The sequence below is a fragment of the Talpa occidentalis genome, unplaced genomic scaffold (assembly GCF_014898055.3).
Source record: "Talpa occidentalis isolate TD23 unplaced genomic scaffold, MPIMG_talOcc4v2.1 talOcc4.15, whole genome shotgun sequence".
NCBI classification, from domain to species: Eukaryota; Metazoa; Chordata; class Mammalia; order Eulipotyphla; family Talpidae; genus Talpa; species Talpa occidentalis.
This window is the reverse complement of record NW_023601543.1, coordinates 1,545,040-1,560,968: the sequence shown is the minus strand read 5'-3', so window position 1 is coordinate 1,560,968 and position 15,929 is coordinate 1,545,040. Positions and strand designations below refer to the sequence as shown.

Sequence of the window (15,929 nt, the reverse complement as noted above, 5' to 3'; positions counted from 1 at the left end):
GCTCACGCGCGGGCGGGCGGGGACCAAAGGGAGGTGGCCCGGGCGCGGAGTGCGGGGTGCGGGCGCGCGGAAGCCGGCCGGGGTCGCCTGCGAACGAGTAAGGGCTGCTCCGGGTCCGGAGGCCACCCGCGCCGGGGGTTTGGTGGCCGGGGGCTGCGTGAGGGCGGGGGGCGCGCCGGGGCGGGCCGGGGGTGTGCTCACGGGCCCCTGGGACCCGGGCGGCGCAGGGGCGTGCCGGGCATCGTCGCGCGGCGCCGGGCGGCTGGAATGGGGAAGCCGGATCTAGCTGAGGCTCTTTCTCTGAGGGTGTCCCTTGGTGAGAACCCTCGCCCGACCTAGAAGGACAGCGGCCAAGCGCGCATGGCGCCCGCCCGGGTCCTGCAGTGCTCGCGTGGCTCACAGCACCCCCGGAAAGTAGCCCGAGCCCTGGCAACGGCCTTCGAGGGGAGTAAAACATAGGGGCGATCGAGAGAGGGGGAGATCATCAAAATATCTTCTTGGCACCCAGACGCTCAGGGGCGCTGGCGCGAATTCCAAGCTGGGACACCCTGGTGAGCACAGTCGCAGAGCAGCCTTGGAAGCACTTCTGCTTGGACAGTTACAGGCGACGCTTACCAGCGTGTGGGCTGAATCCCCGCTGCGGGTCAGGGTCTGCCCTCCAGGCGGCTGTCGGGGGCAGTGACTGGGGGAGAAGGGAGCCAGAGCTGTAATGTTTCAGACTGACAAACGCCAGAGGTTTCTTGCATCTGTTCAGTGAAACTGTTGGAACCGAACCAGGCCCAGACCTTCCCCTCTCATCCACCTCTTCTGTCCCTTCTACAGCCTCCAAGTACTCTCAGTGCTGCCCCCTAAATACCACCTTCTCCTCTGCCACTCCTCTCCCAGCAGAGGCCTTCTGCAGCACCCTTCCAAGGAGTACAAGCCAGAGTCGTGCCTCAGTCATGCCAGGCCTGGTGGGACAGGTGCCCTGCAAACTTGGCCAGCTGTTCTCCTCCAGGCCTGCTCTGGCTCACTGCAGCCCCGGACACTGGCTTCCTTGCCGGGCCTCCCTTGCATACGCAGGCACCAACCTTAGGACTGTTGCTCCAGCTGTCGCTTCCCAGCCCCACACCTTGCTCTGCTTTTCCCCATAGTCCTTGTCACCCTACGACCTACATATATCATAGTCAGGGTTCTCATTTGCCCCTGCACTGGGAGGTGAGCTCTGTGAGTGCCAGCATCTGTGCTTTGTTCCCTGCCGGACACCAACCAGTGCCCACAGTTGTGAGGGCCACATATTCCACATATTCAGTGCTCATTCAATCTGGGTTGAACCCCTGGTGAGTAGTTCCTGTTTCCTGCTCTCACCTCCTTAATCCACCCTGTGTCACCCCGTTCATCTTCCCAGTGGACAATCTGGCCAGCCCATCCCCTGCATTTCAACTTTCAGAGGCTTCCCAAGAGTAGAGGGTAAAGGCTAAACTCCTTAGCCAGACATATCAGCCTCCTGTCCCGTGTAGCCCCACTAGCCTCTCTAATTTCATGTCTCTCCACACCCCACTCTCCACCCTACCTTCAGGGTGACAGCCTGGCTGAATGGAAGGAAGAAACATTAGTTCTGCCTTGGCCCTGTGCTAGCTGTGTGCCTTCAGGCAAGTCACGACCTCTCTGAGCCTCGGTTCCTCATCTATTGAGTGAGACCGGAACTGTGTGCTCACTGCATGTTGCCTAGGTCCTTAGGAGAGGGTATGCTCATGTGTAAAGCCCTGACATTCAGCAGCTCTTCAGGTGATTTCCTGATCTGTGATGTGCTCTTGTCATCCCCGCTACCTGACATGCAGGACCCCTGGGCATGGCAGAAAGCCGGTGCCCATATTGCAGCCAGTGAGCCTTGTGGTCTTAACACTCACCCCTGCTCCCAACTTGCATACCTCCCCCTGCCCACAGGGTAGGTCCTTAGCCTGACACAGAGCCCCCTGCCTGTTGTCGACTCCCTTCCCACTCACAGTGATGCAACTTGTCGCAGTTGGGAGAGCACGCTGGCTCAGCACCATCACAGCCTGGCCCTCGCACCTTCCCAGGCGCCCGCCTGCTCAGCTTGACTTGAAGAACTCCCTTTGGGGTTGGCTCCTCGGGCTACGCTGCCTGCCCTGGGGTCACCCTCATCTGCACTCAGGCCGTGTGCACGTCCCTGCTGGGAGGGTGAGCTGCGTGGGTGTGCGCAGTGTCTTTGCGGCTCTCAGCAGCAGCTGCGTTCAGTAACGTGGCTCTCAGGACTGCGGAGGATGCGTGTGTCTTCCTGTGGCCACTGTAGCAAACGACTACAAATCTGATGGCTTGAAGCAAGAGACATCACTTGTCTCCCCCTTCTAAGGTCAGAATCTGAATGAAGGTGCCGGCGGGGCTCTGCTCCCTGCAAGGGCTCCGGAGAAGCATCCTTCCTGGCCTCTCCACTTCCAGGCCCTGCACACCCCTTGGCTATGGCTGCATTCCTGCACGCTGCAGCCCCCTTCACATGTCCCCCCGCCCTGTGTCTTTGAACAGTGCCTGTCCTTGGACAGCGCACACGAATGTCCCAGGACGGTCTCCGCCCTTCAAGATCTGTAACTTAATTACATCTACAAAGACCACTTTTTGCATGTCGGGTCCCTCTCACAGGTCCACGGAACCAGCATTCAGCCCACAGCTACACACTAGGGTGCCCTACATGTCAAGGCCGAGGGCAGCCCTGTGCGCCCTCCTCGGGAGAGGTGCCAGGCCTCCCTGGAAGGGCAGCCCAGGGACCCTGAGGGCACTCTGCATCAGCTGCAGCACACCTGCACCTGCACTGCACTTTCCACGTTCTCCTGAATTGAGCCTTTCCCGAGCTGAGTTAGTATTCTCTCTCGATTCTCCGCATCTACCTTTGGGGTATCCGGCTGAAGTAAATTGACCACCACCAAGAAAAGGGGGGATGCAAGACCAAACACATCTGAACGCCAAGTTAAATGACTTTTGCTCTGTGTAAATCAGTGCCTGGAGGAGAGTGCGGTGTTACTCTTCAAGCTGCTCGTGCTGTCTGTGCTGGGGCCCTGCCAGCCTGTGCTCGCCACTCGTTGGCATGGAGGGCGTCTGGGGCCTGGGCATTTGAGTCCTTCCAGGCATAGTGAGGGTGGCTTTGCTGTCCCCAAGGAGGACTATGTCTGCTCGACAGCTTGACACTCCCCCTTCCAACCTCGGGGGTGCGCTGAGTCCATTTCGTGGGTGGGGATGAGCTGCAGGGGAGCACGGGAGCAGCTTTCCAGCTGGTGGTGGGGCCCAGACCAGAGGCCAGGACTCCCCAGGTCTCTGCTTTTTACCACCACTCTGCTACATCCGGGTGACCAGCGCCAGGAGAGCCGAGAGTAATGGGCACACATGGTGCCTCACAAGAGGCTGTGATGCCAGAGCTGTTCTTGTAACTGAAGAGTGAGGGTCTTTAACTGGCTTCCTGTCTGGCCTCTGACCTGGGACGCCAGAGCTAACCCAGCTTTGGCCACTATGGGGGAGCAGGCAGTGTCACGGGCTGGCAGCTGGGTGTCCATCCAAGAGGCAGAGCTGCGGGTCAGCCTCGGGGAGGAGACGCGAAACCCTAACCGCCGAAAAGTGTTCTGGTTTCTGCCATCTCCATGTCTGTCTCTAAAGGTCTTTAAGGGGAATCGGGCGCCAGCGTGGCGGTGTTTGGAGACGAAATGGAACAAGCAGTGGGAGAGCCAGCGAGAGACCAGGTCACGCGGACGCGTTTGACAGAAGCCATCCCAAAAGTGAGTACCCACCCTGAGAAGCTTAGGCCCACGGTGCGCAGGGCAGGTCCAATGCCCAGTGCCAGCAAGCCCTCGGCACATATTGGCTGGTTAACACGTCTGGCGCACTTAGCGTTGACGACTGAGCTTTAGATCAGAGGTGTCGGGCACTTCCTGCTGTAGACACAGTGATGCCGTGCTGCAGACAGCATGCCCTTCCTTGTGGTGGCATCTGTGCTGGCCCTCGCCTGGCCTCCTGGGGACTCACTTGCTCAGCGGGAGGCAGGGGCCCCGCAGGACTGTGTTGCAGTGAGCCTCGGGTGCCCTCCTGCGGCCTGCAGCAGGCCAGCCCGGAAGGGTGCTCAGGCCCAGACATCGCTTGTGGAGGTGTGCACAGATGGATGCCATCGGCCGTGGATGGGCACTGACACTCTAGACGTGACCACAGCCGGAAGAAGGTGTGTTTACGTCAATGGCGAGTAAAGTTCACCTCCCAGGAGTTCGCGCGGGTGGGCAGATTGCACAGGGTCGAGCTTGGAGTTGGGTCTTCCATGGCCTCCAGCTGAAGGTTAGCGTGAGAGTCTGTTCAGACAAGCAGGCATTGCGTTGTGTGGCGACTGCTGGGTGTAAAGGATGACGTGGCCGGTGCTCAGGAGCCCAAGACATGGATGCGGCCCCCAGGGGCTATGCCCATGGTTCTCTGTCGCCACTGATTTCATAGAACACAACGCTGAACATTTAAGCCAGTCAGATGAAAGAGCGCCTTCTTCTTAACTCACGCCTAAGCCTCTGTGTAACCTTCTGAGGAAAGGGCCTCACCGCTAGAGGGAATGGAATGCGCATGTCGGGAACCTCCAGGGCCTCGACTGCTGTCTTGTCTCAGGGCCTGACTGCCACAGTTGGGTTTTACGTGGAAAGTACATGCGTGGCAAAGCCGACCTGTAAACGCCACGTCTGCTCCGGGATTCGTCCCTTTCCTCGGCACTCAGGTCAACGAGGCCTGGCCCATCACGGCCCCCGTCTTAGATGGCTGTGATGGGTGTGCTGAGGCAGAAGGGGATGGGGACAGCCCCGGGCAGCGTGGGCCAGCCCCTGGGGTCAGGGTGGAAAGTGGCTGACCCACCCCAGCGAGCGGGGGCTGTGCTTGCCACTGCTTAGGCGCCCGCCATGGCGGGGTGAGAAAGCACCACAAGTGTGACACTTGCAGCTCGCCTCAAAAGCAGTTCAAAGAAGCAGGGCTGCCATCTCAGTGGCTCCGTGACAGGAGTGTCCCAGCTCTTTCCAGCCTCCCCTTCTCACCTCACCCCTTCTCCGCAGGCCAAGAGGTGCACGGTGATCGGGGGCTCTGGCTTCCTGGGCCAGCACATGGTGGAGCAGTTGCTGGCCAGAGGTTACGCCGTCAATGTGTTCGACATGCGGCAGAGCTTCGAGGATCCCCGCGTGCACTTCTTTCTGGGGGACCTCTGCAGCCCGCAGGTAACAGGCCGCCCAGCCTCGCCTACTTCCCCCAGCCTCTCGTGCTGACGTGGCTGCCTCCATGCAGAGGCAGCTCCGCCACATCTGTGACTCCGTCTTGCGCTCCTGGGGCAACAGGTACCTCCCAGGCCAAGAGCTACCTGCCCAGAGAAAGCCACGTTACTCTCGGGAAAGCAAGAGCAGCTGCAGGTCACGGTGTGCCCCTCAAAGGCAATGGCGCTCCCAGGCAGATGCTTACCGCCCCCCCCCCCCGTTGGTCCCCCAGCTCCTATGCTGCTGTTACTAGTATTTTATTTCCAGATTTTCTTGAACACCCGCACACGTGCTGTCCCCAGCTGCCTCCATCGCCTGGGCCCTGGCAGGAGAGCCTTGCTGCAGGGCTGGGCTGGGCCAGCTGCTTTGATAGGAAGAGGGTGTCAGGCAAAGACCGTAACCGTGATCAGTGCCGGGCAGGAGTCCCTGAAGACAGGGAGGATGAGGCAGGCATGGGCTTTACGGTAGACGCTGATGCGGGCACGGTCATCCTGCTGTGTGCTCGGAGGGCTTTGCCCCTCGGCGCCTCCTTCCTGTTCTTGTCGAGCCACTGCCCTTAGCACCCCACAGAACATCAAGGGCCTGGCGGCCTGACCGTGTCTTGTCTCACTCAGAAGCCCTCGTCTGCACATGACCGTTCCCTCAACACTGGCCCTCACCCGCCCCGGATGGTCAGCTCGGTTTCCTGCCGGGCTGTTAGGGTTTGCCCTTTCATCCATCTTGGTCCAGAGGGAAGACATCCTAGTCTCGGCCAGCTTTGCCTTTAAATCCTATCCCGCGCCTTCAGAAGACCTCACACTCTGAGGACTCTTGTCTGTCCTGATTGCAGGAAGTTCCTCACATGCTGACTCTTTCTTTCTGGAAGCCTTGCTGAATGCGCAGCAGAGCCTTTCGCTACATCCTGCGTGTCCCCAAGGCTCTCCTTCACGCGGTCGTGCTCTGGCCCGTGGCCGTTCTCCGTGTCCTTTCCTGTCTGTGCCCACCTCGCCTTCGGCTTATTTTGAAGCCGGATCTGGAGAGCGTGTCACTTTTTATCGTGTTATTTTTTCCTATAACTGTTGGAGTGTGTCTAGAAGATCAGATCCTTGGGAGACACACACAGTTCCATGACTGAAAGCACGTGGAGATGGCTTCTCAGCCAGCCCGTGCTCCGGCACCCCACGCGCCTCATAAATGTGTCTCTGTGCTTGTTCTTCCAAATAAGGAACTGACCAGGGTGGAGACATAAAAGCTGAGGGAATGTCTGAGTCTCTGTCGATATGTGACGCTTCACACGCTTCAGCTTTGCTTATCGAACACCTGCAGTTTATTAGAAATCGTGTCTGTTGTTCTGTCGCATCTGTTCCAGCCCGCAGTGGCCAGCGGAGTCCCCGGGGACGCGGTCCCTCTGTCCTCCAGAGTCCCTGTAAGTGGCAGGCCTGACACGGCCCACTCACTGCACGTGGCCGCCAGCCCTAAAGAGGAGCCGGCCTGAATTGAAATGTGCTGGAAATGTGAAAGCCATGCCGATTGCAAAGGCTGAGCACACAAAAAGTGATTTAAATACCTCCGCAGTTTTTTCCATTTAGATGGAAAAGGTATTTTCCGTCACATTCGTGTTGAGGTGGCGCTGGATTATGCCATTATGTGAGTCTCTGGCCCCGTGTTCTGCAGCGTGTCCGCCACGTCGTGATCGGCTCCTACAGCCCCGTGTCCGCCCCCACAGGACAGCGATCCCCTTACACATCTCACCTACCCTCAGCGCCTCCGCTCTGCTCACCACCTCTCTCGTCTGCACTAGACACTTTATTATGTTGCTTTCAATTCTTTTTTTGTATCACTGTCTTACCTAGGGGACAGTGGTTTATACCTGTCTGTGATTCAGGGGCCCCAGACCCCGCCTCTCGGGTGTGTGTCTCCACGCTGCACCTGCCTCCGAGGCCCGTGGAGTCATCGGGACCCCCCACTTTGCACCCACCCTGCCACCCTTTCTCTCTGGCAGCCTCAGTTCTGCAGTCGTGTTTCCTGGCTTTGTTTAGATTTACTTTGTCCATTTATTTGTTCTGTGTCTCGGTCCCACATAGGAGTGAAATCATCTGATGTTTGTCTTTCTCCTCCGGACTTTCTTGACTTAGCATCACCCCGTCCGGTTCCATCCACGTTGGTGCAGATGACGAGCTAGCATCGTCTTTACACAGGGCCACCTGCTACATCTACTTTAATGTGTTCACGAACCTCCACAGCCCGCACCCCACCCACCCACCCGCAGTGGACGAGGCCTCCCTTCCCCCGACATCCTCACCAACACCTGCTGTGTCTGCTGTTTCAGTCTGGGCCGTTCTCGGGGGTCTGCAGTGGGGTCTCGCTGTGGTTTGATATGAAAATTGCCCACCCACAGCATTCCCCTTTCATAGTGTAAATCAGTGTGCGCGTGCAGATTAAGTGTTGACTCTCCATTTGTTCACCAGTTTGCAGAAGGGGCTCTTACTCCTGCTGGCGATCAGATTTCCCCCCTTGGGCCAGCGGGGGCCTCTTGTGTTTGCTCCCAAATCCCGTCACAGGAGCCCGTCCCGGCTAGCCTCCTTGCTTTCTGGCGTGTCGAGGTGTTCCTGGCTCCTGTCTCTTTCCTGCTCTGCATCTGTAACCACCTGTTTTAAATTCCTTGTGGGTTGCTGGTTTCTGTCTAGTTTCGCAGGAAGGAACACTCCAGTGTGTTGGCTGTTTGCACTGCCTTTCCTAGTGTAGGGCTTTTCCATGTGGTTTATAGTTGGGATCTATGAGCTCATCTTCCCCAAGAACTTGACCCCCAGTGCCTGAGCCCTGCCCTAACCCTCCTTGTGGGGCACAGAGGCACCGAAGTTACCTCTTTCTCAATCCCACAGGATTCTCATGGCCCCGACCACCTTTCATTGGGGGGTCAGTGACAGGGGCACCACGTTTTCCATCCCCTGTACTTGTGCACAGTTTGAGTCTTCTCAGACAGTGATTTCCATGTTCATTGTAGGGTTAGAGAGGGCCAGGGAAACCCCGCACCCCAGAGCAGCGAGGGGGAACATGAGGAAGCTGTTGATCTGCCTGGAGCAGGGGCGACACTCTGTCTGTTTGCTTCTCCAGGACCTGTGCCCGGCTGTGAAAGGGGTGAGCACGGTCTTCCACTGCGCCTCGCCGCCACCGTCCAGTAATGACAGGGAGCTTTTCTACAGAGTCAATTACCTTGGCACCAAGAACATCATTGAAACTTGCAGAGAGGCTGGGGTTCAGGTAAGGGGAGGCTGAAGCACGTGCTAGCAGGGCATGTGGGAGCTGGGTTCTTACTCTCTTGCTGGGCCTAGTGCGCTGCCGTGAAGGTCCTAGGAACGAAGCCCACGTGAGCCGTCATGCTCTGTCTGCAGCAGAAGTGGCCATCTGAGGACCCTTTGGTTAAAAAGCTACAAAAGTTAGTTGTTCGTGGCACAGTGTACAATGCCCAACTACTGTCCCAGCCACTTGTCGGTGTCCCGTTGCTCTGCAGCCCTCACCACTTCCCTCTCCAGAACTTTCCTCCTCCCCAACTAAAACTCTGCCCATTCCACTCTCTCTCCCTCTCCCCCTCCGTCACCTCCGGCCCCCACTGGCCTTCTTCCTTTCTCCATGAAGTTGACAGCTCCAGGCCTGGAGGGGTGGAGCACATGGCCTTTTGCATCTGCTTTGTGTCGCCTCACAGAGCGTCTCCACGGCCCATCCATGTGGTCGCCTGTGTCAGAATTTCCTTCCCTTTCCAGGCTGAGTAAAGCCCTTTGTGTGAGCAGACCACACTCTGTCTACCCACCCCCATGTCGATGGACAGTCAGTCGTTTCTGCCTTTCAGCTGTGGGGAATCCTGCGGCTGTGAGCACGCGTGTACACATATGTGGCCTGCTCTCTGCTCTCCATTCTCCTGGGTAAATACCAAAGCGGGATTCCTCGATTATGCAGTCATTCTGGGTTGGGCCTTTCATGGAGTCGCCATGCTGTCTTCCAAACCTTCTTATATTTTCACAGACAAGCCAGCTCTCTTCACCTTTAGGCTAGAAATGTGGCGTAACGGCAGCGTGCAGGATACCAACCTGCCCCCGCTGTGGCTTTGCTGCTTTGCTGCACAGCCACTGTCAGCGTCACCTTTATGGGCGCCAGTCCCTGGCCAAAACCGCTCCCTGTCCGCCCGGCAGCCCAGCTCCCAGGGGCGTCTGCCCCATCACTGTGTAACAACAGGAAACACTGAGGTGACCCTGGAGCTGTGGTTGCCTTGAATGTATAGGTGATTTGAGAAAGAACTGACGGCTTCCCCATCTTGAGTCTGGCCGCCCACGAACACAGTGCTCGCCTCTCTCTCTGGTGCCTTCCAAGTGATTTCTATGCTTCCTAAAGGTTTTGCCCATCTGTTGTTGTTCTTATTTCTGTGTACCTCATTTTTAGTTTCTGAAAGAATATTTTTCTTAGCACGTTTTCAAGTGTCACTAGTCCGTGTTAGCTGCTGTGCTAATGCAGAGGCGAGTTTTGCATGTTGGTTTTGTACTCAGCAGCCTGCTGTGCTCTCGCGTTCATGGCGTCCGTGTCATCACAGGTCCTGTGTAGACATTTCTAACGTCTGAGAGTGGTGATGGTTTCATTTCTTATCTTCAAGTCACTATACCTTGTGGTCTGTCTCACCTGCCGCGCTGGCTCGGGCTTCCCAGACAGTGTCGAATGCAGTGAGGTCTTTCCCCGACAGGCATCTCCCTGGAAGTCTGGGCTGCCCTTCCCTGTGGAGCGCCCCTGCTGTGGCACGATGCCGCGGGTGCCGGGAGTCCGTTGTAGCCCTCCGCCACTGTTGCTAGGACGTAATTCATGCTGGGCCTGGGATCTGCATCGCTGCAGAAGTTGTGACCTGGGAATTATCTGATCAAGGCCTGCAAAGTAAAGGCGCTGCAGCAAAATCACAGGCCGGGGCCTTGGGTGCCCATGTGAACAGGCGCATGTAGCTCTGTTCACCCCAGCGTGCCAAAGTGGTGAGCTTTGCTGACTTGTGTCTTTTAAGTCTCCATTTCTCCTCTGCCAGAAACTCATCTTAACCAGCAGTGCCAGCGTCGTCTTTGAGGGCCGCGATGTCAAGAACGGCAGCGAGGACCTCCCTTACGCCACACGCCCCATCGACTACTACACGGAGACCAAGATCTTGCAGGAGCAAGTAGGTGTCCCGCTTGGAAAGTAAAATGTGTGGATGAAATTCAATTTTAAAAATAATTACAAAATAGCCTAATATAGCAGATACTGGCCCCATAGGGTCAGACCCTTGCCGGAGTATAGTTGAGGACGGGTGTTAGAGAGACTCGGAACCTTCCTGATGCCCTGCAGCTGGTGGGTGGCTAAACCCAGGCGGTTGAGCTCAAGGCCTACCAGCTTCAATCCAGGCAGGGTTCTCGGTCACCGTGGAAACCAAAAGCAGAGGTGATGGCCGATGACCCAGAGGCACAGGCAGAGCTCAGGCCTGACACGGCACCTGTGTTTTCATTCAGCCCCTCAGCCCGTCCCTTTTGTTTTCACAATGGAAGGATCTGGCTTTACTTTAAGGAAAAGGATTTCTTCCACTTGGCAGACCAGCTTTGCCAGGGCACCGAGGTGTGAGCAGCAGTCTCAGTTGAGCAACAGGCACTGGGCCACAGGCTCCAGCGCTCCGGGGGCCTTGACAGCCGTTAGCTACAACTAGGCCACAACATCAGTCCCAAGAGAGTTACCTGAGAACACCCTGAAGGCCATGGGCGCTCTTCGGCCCTGAAAATCCCTTCGGCTGTGGGCCTGAGCACCCCCATGCCAGGCATTGTGGCATAGTGCCCACGCTGGGGTTTGCCCTCACTCCCAGTGCCTCAGTGCAGAGGCAAGCTCCGAGTCGCTGTGGTGCCCCTTAGCTGCCGGAGAGCCAGGGGCTGCCCAGCTGTGCAGTTGCTCCAGCTCAGACAGTCGCAGAAAAGCTCGCCTGTGGGGAGACAAGAGAGGCCCCCGCTCTGGTGGATGGAGGCCTGTCTCCAGGCTCGGCCACCCGGTCCTCGCCCAGAGAAACTGCCCGGAACTCTAGCGCACGCAGACTTGCCCCGAGGGGCCCGGTGCTTGCGCTGGGCCCTGTGTGCGCTCCTCCAGGGCGCCAGGCCTCCCACCCTCTGGGCATATGAGCTCTGAGTGCGATCAGTGTGTCCCTTGCTGGACTCTTGGGTGCTCAAGTGGAAATTGCTGCCAGCAGTGACACCCGCGGACCCCTCTCTCATGGTTTAGCCCCATCACTCCCAGAATGAGGTGCTCACATAGACCTCTTTGAGTTCTTTTCTCATTAGTAACGGAAACGAGCCTTGGCAGAGGGCATCGGCAGATGTGTGTGGCCACCACTCCCCTTGTGTGGGGACCGGGACAGCCTTGTCTGTGGCACGCCCATTCGCCGGCTAGTTCCATCAATAAGCAGCTTGAACTTGCAGAGACAAAGACAAGTGTGAAAACTGTGCCAGCACAGAGGAGAAATACCCTGGCCGTAACGACTGCGCTCAGCACACACCCACGGAGCCGCTGCCCAGGCATGGGGCTCTGAACTCCATCAGGCCAGGTCCCAGAGTAGGTCCCAGTTTTAGCCACAACATCATAAATCCTTCAGGAAGTTTTGTTACTTCCCAAGCAAGGCCTGTTTCTTCTTTAAACTCTACCATTTAGCCACACAGAACACAGCTTTCCCATTGTGAGTGCAGGTGGCGGGAATAATGGCAGAAGCACTTCCTGGCTACCCGGCAAGGCCGCAGGACTGACTTAGCGGGCGCAGCTCCTAACTGCCCAGACACTTCACCTCACCGAGTCCCTTCTGGGCCTGCATGTGTCCATTCAAGTCCCTTGCTAGGGTTTGTGCTCAGAACAGGCCAGAGGAGCTGAGGACTGCATACGTCGGTGGTGGCTGCCCCTTGGGGTTCCCTGCTACTTCATTGACTGGAGCCCCCAGGTCTATCCATAAGGTGCTGCCAACACTCTTCTTCCTCTGGCTCATGCATTTCAGTCTGGCCCACTGGTCATGGGTGCAGGTCTTCAGCACGGCTCTGTCCCCTGGGGGGGTGCTGTCGCCCTGTGCAGCACATCAGCAGTGGACATGCTTCTGCTCCCCCACAGGCCGTCCTGGATGCCAACGACCCTGACAGGAATTTTTTAACCACAGCCATCCGCCCTCACGGCATCTTTGGCCCAAGGGACCCCAACCTGGTCCCCGTCCTCGTCGAGGCAGCCAGGAATGGCAAGATGAAGTTCATGATTGGGTGAGTGGCCTGCACCTGCTCCTTGCCCCCAGGCTGGCTGCAGCTAGCATCAGTCGCGTCCAGAGGGCACAGGCTCGGCCCCTCTCTCCTGGGGCCCCTCTGCGGCCCCATGCCTGCTCCTACCTCTGGGGGCGGCCGCAGCAGGTGAGCACAAGCAGGGGCTAGACATCCGCAGTGGCTTCTCCTGCTTCTGGAGGCCGGAAGTCTGAAGTCTGAGTGTGGACAGGTCTGCTTCCCTCAGAGGCTCTGGAAGACACTCTGTCCTGTTCTCTCCTAGCTTCTAGGGGCCACCAGCAAGCCGGGATGCTCCTTGGTGTGGACACACGGCTCAAACCTCTCCCCATCTGTCCCCCGTGGCCTTTCCTCAGTGTGTCTGAGTTCCCTCATCGCCCTTCTTAGCGGACAGCGCTCAGCAGATCAGGGCCTCCCTGCCCCCGGGGGCTCTCCCCTCCCCTCCATACCTGCACAGACCCTGTTTGCAAACAGGCTCACAGGCACAGGGCCCAGGGGGCCAGAAATTTGGGGAGACCCTTTCAACCCAGTACACCCTCACGTTGGCTGGGAAAATATTTGTGCTCATTTGCAAACTGAGGCAGCAGGCTCAGAGGGGAACAGTTGGTCAGGGCGCAAGCTCCAGTCTCCACACTTCTGGAGCATTAACATTCCTTCTGAAAGAAAGTCCCCATGGTGGGGCCTCTGTGGGCGGCAACCGTCTGGCTGCCTTCCACATGCACTGCCTCTTCCCTTCTCCCCTCTTAACCTGTACCCCACTACCTGGCCCCCGCCTCCTGCTCTGTGCCATCCTGCCTTGTTGCTTCGTGCTCAGAGCCCATTGGGAGGAGACATGGAGCCCAGAGCAGACAGCAGCTGTGTTGGCCCCATGCGCGTGGGCCAGCAGACCCCTGGCTTCCACATTCACTCCCTGTTCCTGAGGGCCCTGGCACATCCCTAACCGATGTCCAGATATGCTAGTGGCTGACATTGCCCAGGCCGGCAGTTTCTTCTGAGCTGAGGCCCTGCCTGGGCGCTGTTCCTTCTGTGCCTGCAGAAATGGTAAGAACTTGGTGGACTTCACCTTCGTGGACAACGTGGTCCACGGGCACATCCTGGCCGCGGAGCACCTCTCCCGAGACTCGTCCCTGGGCGGGAAGGTAAGGCACCCCGTCAGTGACTGCACCCCTGGCCCCACTATCCTGAGTCTGGCAGCACTGCAATAGGACCCTTTGGGGCTGGGGCTGAGCCCCTCCAGCGAGAGTGGGGTGACATGGCTGTGCCACCCGCTGTGGGCAGCCCAAATCCAGGGCAGACGCACATTGAACGCATTCAGGACGTGCGCTGGATGCCCGCCTGCATGCGTGGCCCCACCCTCGCTCCCACTTACCCTACACCCTGCAGGGGACAGATGTATCTGAGTCTCCTGGTGTTTGGCACCCAGTGGGTAGGGTGTCAGCCCCCATGCAGAGACAGCAAGACTCACTGGCCCTGTGACCCTTCCTCCTGGCCATCCTGTTTGTCACGCCCCCTCACCTCAGCTCTCTGCTATGTGACTTGCAGGATGTGGGGGGCATGAGAATGGCTTTCGGTTTAGACAAAACACAGCATGGTTGAGAAATAATATGACCTATTCATCCTATCTGAGACAAAAGATGAGTTTTACCAGGATAAACGGCGATACTAGATTGAACCACCAAGTGGCCACTCCCCAGCACGGTCTATGCGCCACTTAGCACCCTTGCCCGCAGCTAAAACGCCCGTTGCCTTCCCTCCCTGGACTCAAAAACTGCCAATCCAGCGGTGCCTCTGCCATGGCCGACCTCGGCAGAAGGACCCTGTGAAACGCTGTGATGTGCGGGGACTGATCCACTGTCCTCGCAGCTGGCCCCCGCACGAGTGGCCAGTGGTTCCCCAAATGTTAATCCTGCTGAGCTCCATGTGCCAAGGAGCAGCTTCTGACGCGCTGCTCTCTCCCCAGGCCTTCCACATCACCAATGACGACCCCATCCCCTTCTGGACCTTCCTGTCCTGCATCCTGAGGGGCCTCAATTACGAAGCCCCCAAGTACTACATCCCCTACTGGCTGGCCTACTACCTGGCCTTCCTGCTGTCCCTGCTGGTGGCGGTCCTCAGCCCTCTGATCCGGCTCCAGCCCACGTTCACACCCATGCGGGTCGCGCTGGCTGGCACGTTCCACTATTACAGCTGCGAGAGAGCCAAGCAGGCCATGGGCTACCGGCCACTGGTCACCATGGACGACGCGGTGGCAAGGACTGTGCAGAGCTTTCGCCACCTGCGGAAGGTCGAGTGAGGCGCCGCAGAAACTGGGCCCTCTCGATGGGTCGGTCCCCCACGGATAATTCTCCCCTGTGGACCAATAAACTAATCTCCTTCAAGAGTGTCCTGTCAACTTAGGGCTCCTGCCGCCCCCGTGAGAGCACCCAGCCCCGTGGCCAGGGCGGCCAAAGCAGCAGCCACAGGGGCGCGTGTAGATTTCTTGGAGCCGCTTCCTAGTCAACTGTTTGGGGGTCTGCTCCCTCCCTGTCTTCCTCTCCCTCCCTCCCTGTCTCCCACACCCCCACCCCTGCCCCTGCTCTCCTGGGCTCCTTACCGCTCCAGTGGCCTTGTAATAGGGGAGGGAACTTTAGGGAAGAAACAGCCCATTGGCTCGTTGGGGTTGGGGAACTGGATTTATTTCCATGCAAACCAATAGTCGAGTTTGGGGAGAAACTCCAGGAGATGTTGCAGAAGGAGCTGTTTCCCTGCAGCTCACAGTCAGAACCTCTCGGGCCAATTTCAAGAAGTTACCAGGTGAAGCTGCAGGGCGAATGGGGGGTGGGGGGAGGAGCGCAAATAGGAGCCAGGGTCATCCCTAAGGCCCTGAGAGTAGTGGACTTCAGATGCTTGCGATGGCCCCCGCGACGCCAGATGCAGTGCCTGCTGGGAGTGACACGCACCGGCATCGAGTTGGACCTTGAAGGGAAGGAGGAGAGGCTGCCAGGAGGCATCTCGGGATAAAAAGTCAGGCCCACAGTCCATGGCTTGTCAGTTTCATTAGCAGGGAAGCGGCCGGCCCGGCTTGGGGTGGGGGCGTGGAGAAAGGGGAGGCCGCTGAGGCTGCAGGGGTGAACAGGGCAGCGTGGCCCACGCAGGGGAGCTAAACGCGACCCTGGAGGCCCAGGACACCACTGACGCGGATGCAGAAGTCACACTTGTTCCCAGCGCCTCCGGGGAGTCTGCAAGTCGGGGTAGGAGCAGGTGAAGGGGCGCGGGCCAGGCCTGGACCCTGCTTGGGCTGGGCGTTGCCACCACCGGCAAGCCTGAGGCTGGCTCCTCTGTGACAAGCACAAAGGTTCCCTTGGTGTGGTCCTCATGGTTTTGTTGGGAAAATGCTAGAAGCTGCCTTGGCAAAAGAAGTGCCTTGGAAACG

At 58.3% G+C, this 15,929-nt stretch overlaps 1 protein-coding gene across 1 annotated transcript; it reads left to right on the top strand.

Moving 5' to 3' along the window:
• Positions 1-41: 41 nt before the first annotated feature.
• Positions 42-14,887, top strand: NSDHL (NAD(P) dependent steroid dehydrogenase-like). The gene is made up of 8 exons (XM_037511804.1): positions 42-97; positions 3,643-3,761; positions 5,058-5,216; positions 8,343-8,489; positions 10,285-10,413; positions 12,363-12,505; positions 13,554-13,656; positions 14,478-14,887. The coding sequence occupies exons 2-8, from the start codon at positions 3,690-3,692 to the stop codon at positions 14,808-14,810; spliced, it is 1,086 nt and encodes a 361-aa protein (XP_037367701.1). The 5' UTR covers positions 42-97; positions 3,643-3,689; the 3' UTR covers positions 14,811-14,887.
• The last annotated feature ends 1,042 nt before the right edge of the window (positions 14,888-15,929 follow it).